Genomic DNA, 1,477 nt, shown 5'->3' with positions numbered 1-1,477 from the left:
TATGAAAATAAAGTAAACCTTCACAAAAGTTTTTCATGTGAAATGTGTGGTAGGTGGAGTTTAGCTTTTCTGGAACAAGATATCTTTGCTAACAGATGTATGTGAAACAGATGATTGGCTCTCTATTCGGTATTGTCTCTTATCATTAGATTTGAATTAATCCAATAGACAATGAGTCAGGACACACAACCAATGGGAAAAGTGGAGCAGAAAGGGTGCGGCTCTGTATGAATTGCAATAAATACAGGGTGCCTTGAGCGAGAGATATCTTGCAAGTATTGAGAGTTCTGAAAGAGAGAAAAGTCAGCAAGAATGGTGCTGTCAGATGCCAACAGACAGGTAATAGAAAGCCTGGGCAGGGATCTAGCAGCAAATGCTGAAGCTTTGGGTGCAGATGCTTTAGCCAGGTAATTTTCTTAGATTTACATGATAATTGTTGCATTTTCAGCAATTATTTGTGATCGTTAACATTTTCTTTTCATTTCCTTGGAACACTGAGACCTTCTCTGCATAGAATTGAAGTTTTTCCAAAATAGGCTGATTGCTGGTCTCAAAATAGTGGAATGTAATGCTAGGTGAGATTTAGTGTACATTGTGTCTGCAAATGAACTCTGCCTTTATTTTCCATGTTTCTGAAGGTTGTTTGATGTTCATCCTCAAACCAAGACATACTTCCCGAAGTTCACTGGCTTCAAGTCCTCTGATCAGCAAGTCAAAGATCATGGTCATCAGGTAATGAAAGCTGTGGCGAAAGCAGCGCAAAACTTGGACAACCTTCCTACACACATGCGAGAACTTGCCAAGAAACATGGTAAAGAACTTCTGGTGGATCCTCAAAACTTCAACGTACGTAACTTTTTCACAAATTCTGCCTTATTTTCATTGCACAAGCCTTGATATTGTGATCAGATCAGCAACATTGCACTTTCAAGTTGATCTACTTGAAATTTTGACTGTCTGGAAGTGTAATCATGTTCAGCTCAGCTGGGAATATTTTTTCCCTGTACATTATACATAAGAGAGCAGTTAAAGTACAAACAACAAACACTCATTTAATGTGTAAAAAGAATGTGTTGAGAACATTAGCACCACCTCATGTTATGTTTTTTTTACTTTTACAGCTGTTCGCCGATTGTATTGCGGTCACCTTGGCCATTTACTTGTCCTCGTTCCCCGCTGCAGCCCACTGTGCTGTTGACAAATTTCTTGAGTTGCTTACACATGAATTGCGCTCCGACTACCGTTAAAGACACAATCAACAAACTGTGGTGGAAGACAGCAAGATCGTCATTTAAATCCCCACCTGCATGTTTTCTCAAGATGCTTGCTAATAACTCATTAGTCCTGTAAACACACTCATTGTGTTTGCTTTTGCTCTCATTCTTTAATCATTTCCACAATCTGTCATTGATTAATTTTTGACATAATTGGTAAACTGAGTGCTAAATAAACATCCACTTCCATCAATGCTTTGTGG

General features: G+C 38.7%; 1 protein-coding gene across 1 annotated transcript; it reads left to right on the top strand.

The window, feature by feature from the left end:
* Positions 1 to 293: 293 nt before the first annotated feature.
* On the top strand, positions 294 to 1,247 carry LOC127573294 (hemoglobin subunit alpha-like). Its single transcript, XM_052021351.1, has 3 exons — positions 294 to 407; positions 639 to 846; positions 1,122 to 1,247. The coding sequence occupies exons 1-3, from the start codon at positions 313 to 315 to the stop codon at positions 1,245 to 1,247; spliced, it is 429 nt and encodes a 142-aa protein (XP_051877311.1). The 5' UTR covers positions 294 to 312.
* The last annotated feature ends 230 nt before the right edge of the window (positions 1,248 to 1,477 follow it).

Source organism: Pristis pectinata, chromosome 8, assembly GCF_009764475.1.
Source record: "Pristis pectinata isolate sPriPec2 chromosome 8, sPriPec2.1.pri, whole genome shotgun sequence".
NCBI classification, from domain to species: domain Eukaryota; kingdom Metazoa; phylum Chordata; class Chondrichthyes; order Rhinopristiformes; family Pristidae; genus Pristis; species Pristis pectinata.
Note: the sequence above shows the minus strand (reverse complement) of the source record. Positions and strands in the feature narration are given on the sequence as shown.

Excerpts from the sequence above, each read along its gene's own strand:
- LOC127573294 (XM_052021351.1), top strand. The coding sequence starts at position 313 with ATGGTGCTGTCAGATGCCAACAGACAGGTAATAGAAAGCCTGGGCAGG. Across the intron at positions 408-638 it reads GGTGCAGATGCTTTAGCCAG|GTTGTTTGATGTTCATCCTC; the intron begins GTAATTTTCTTA and ends ATGTTTCTGAAG. Across the intron at positions 847-1,121 it reads TGGATCCTCAAAACTTCAAC|CTGTTCGCCGATTGTATTGC; the intron begins GTACGTAACTTT and ends TTACTTTTACAG.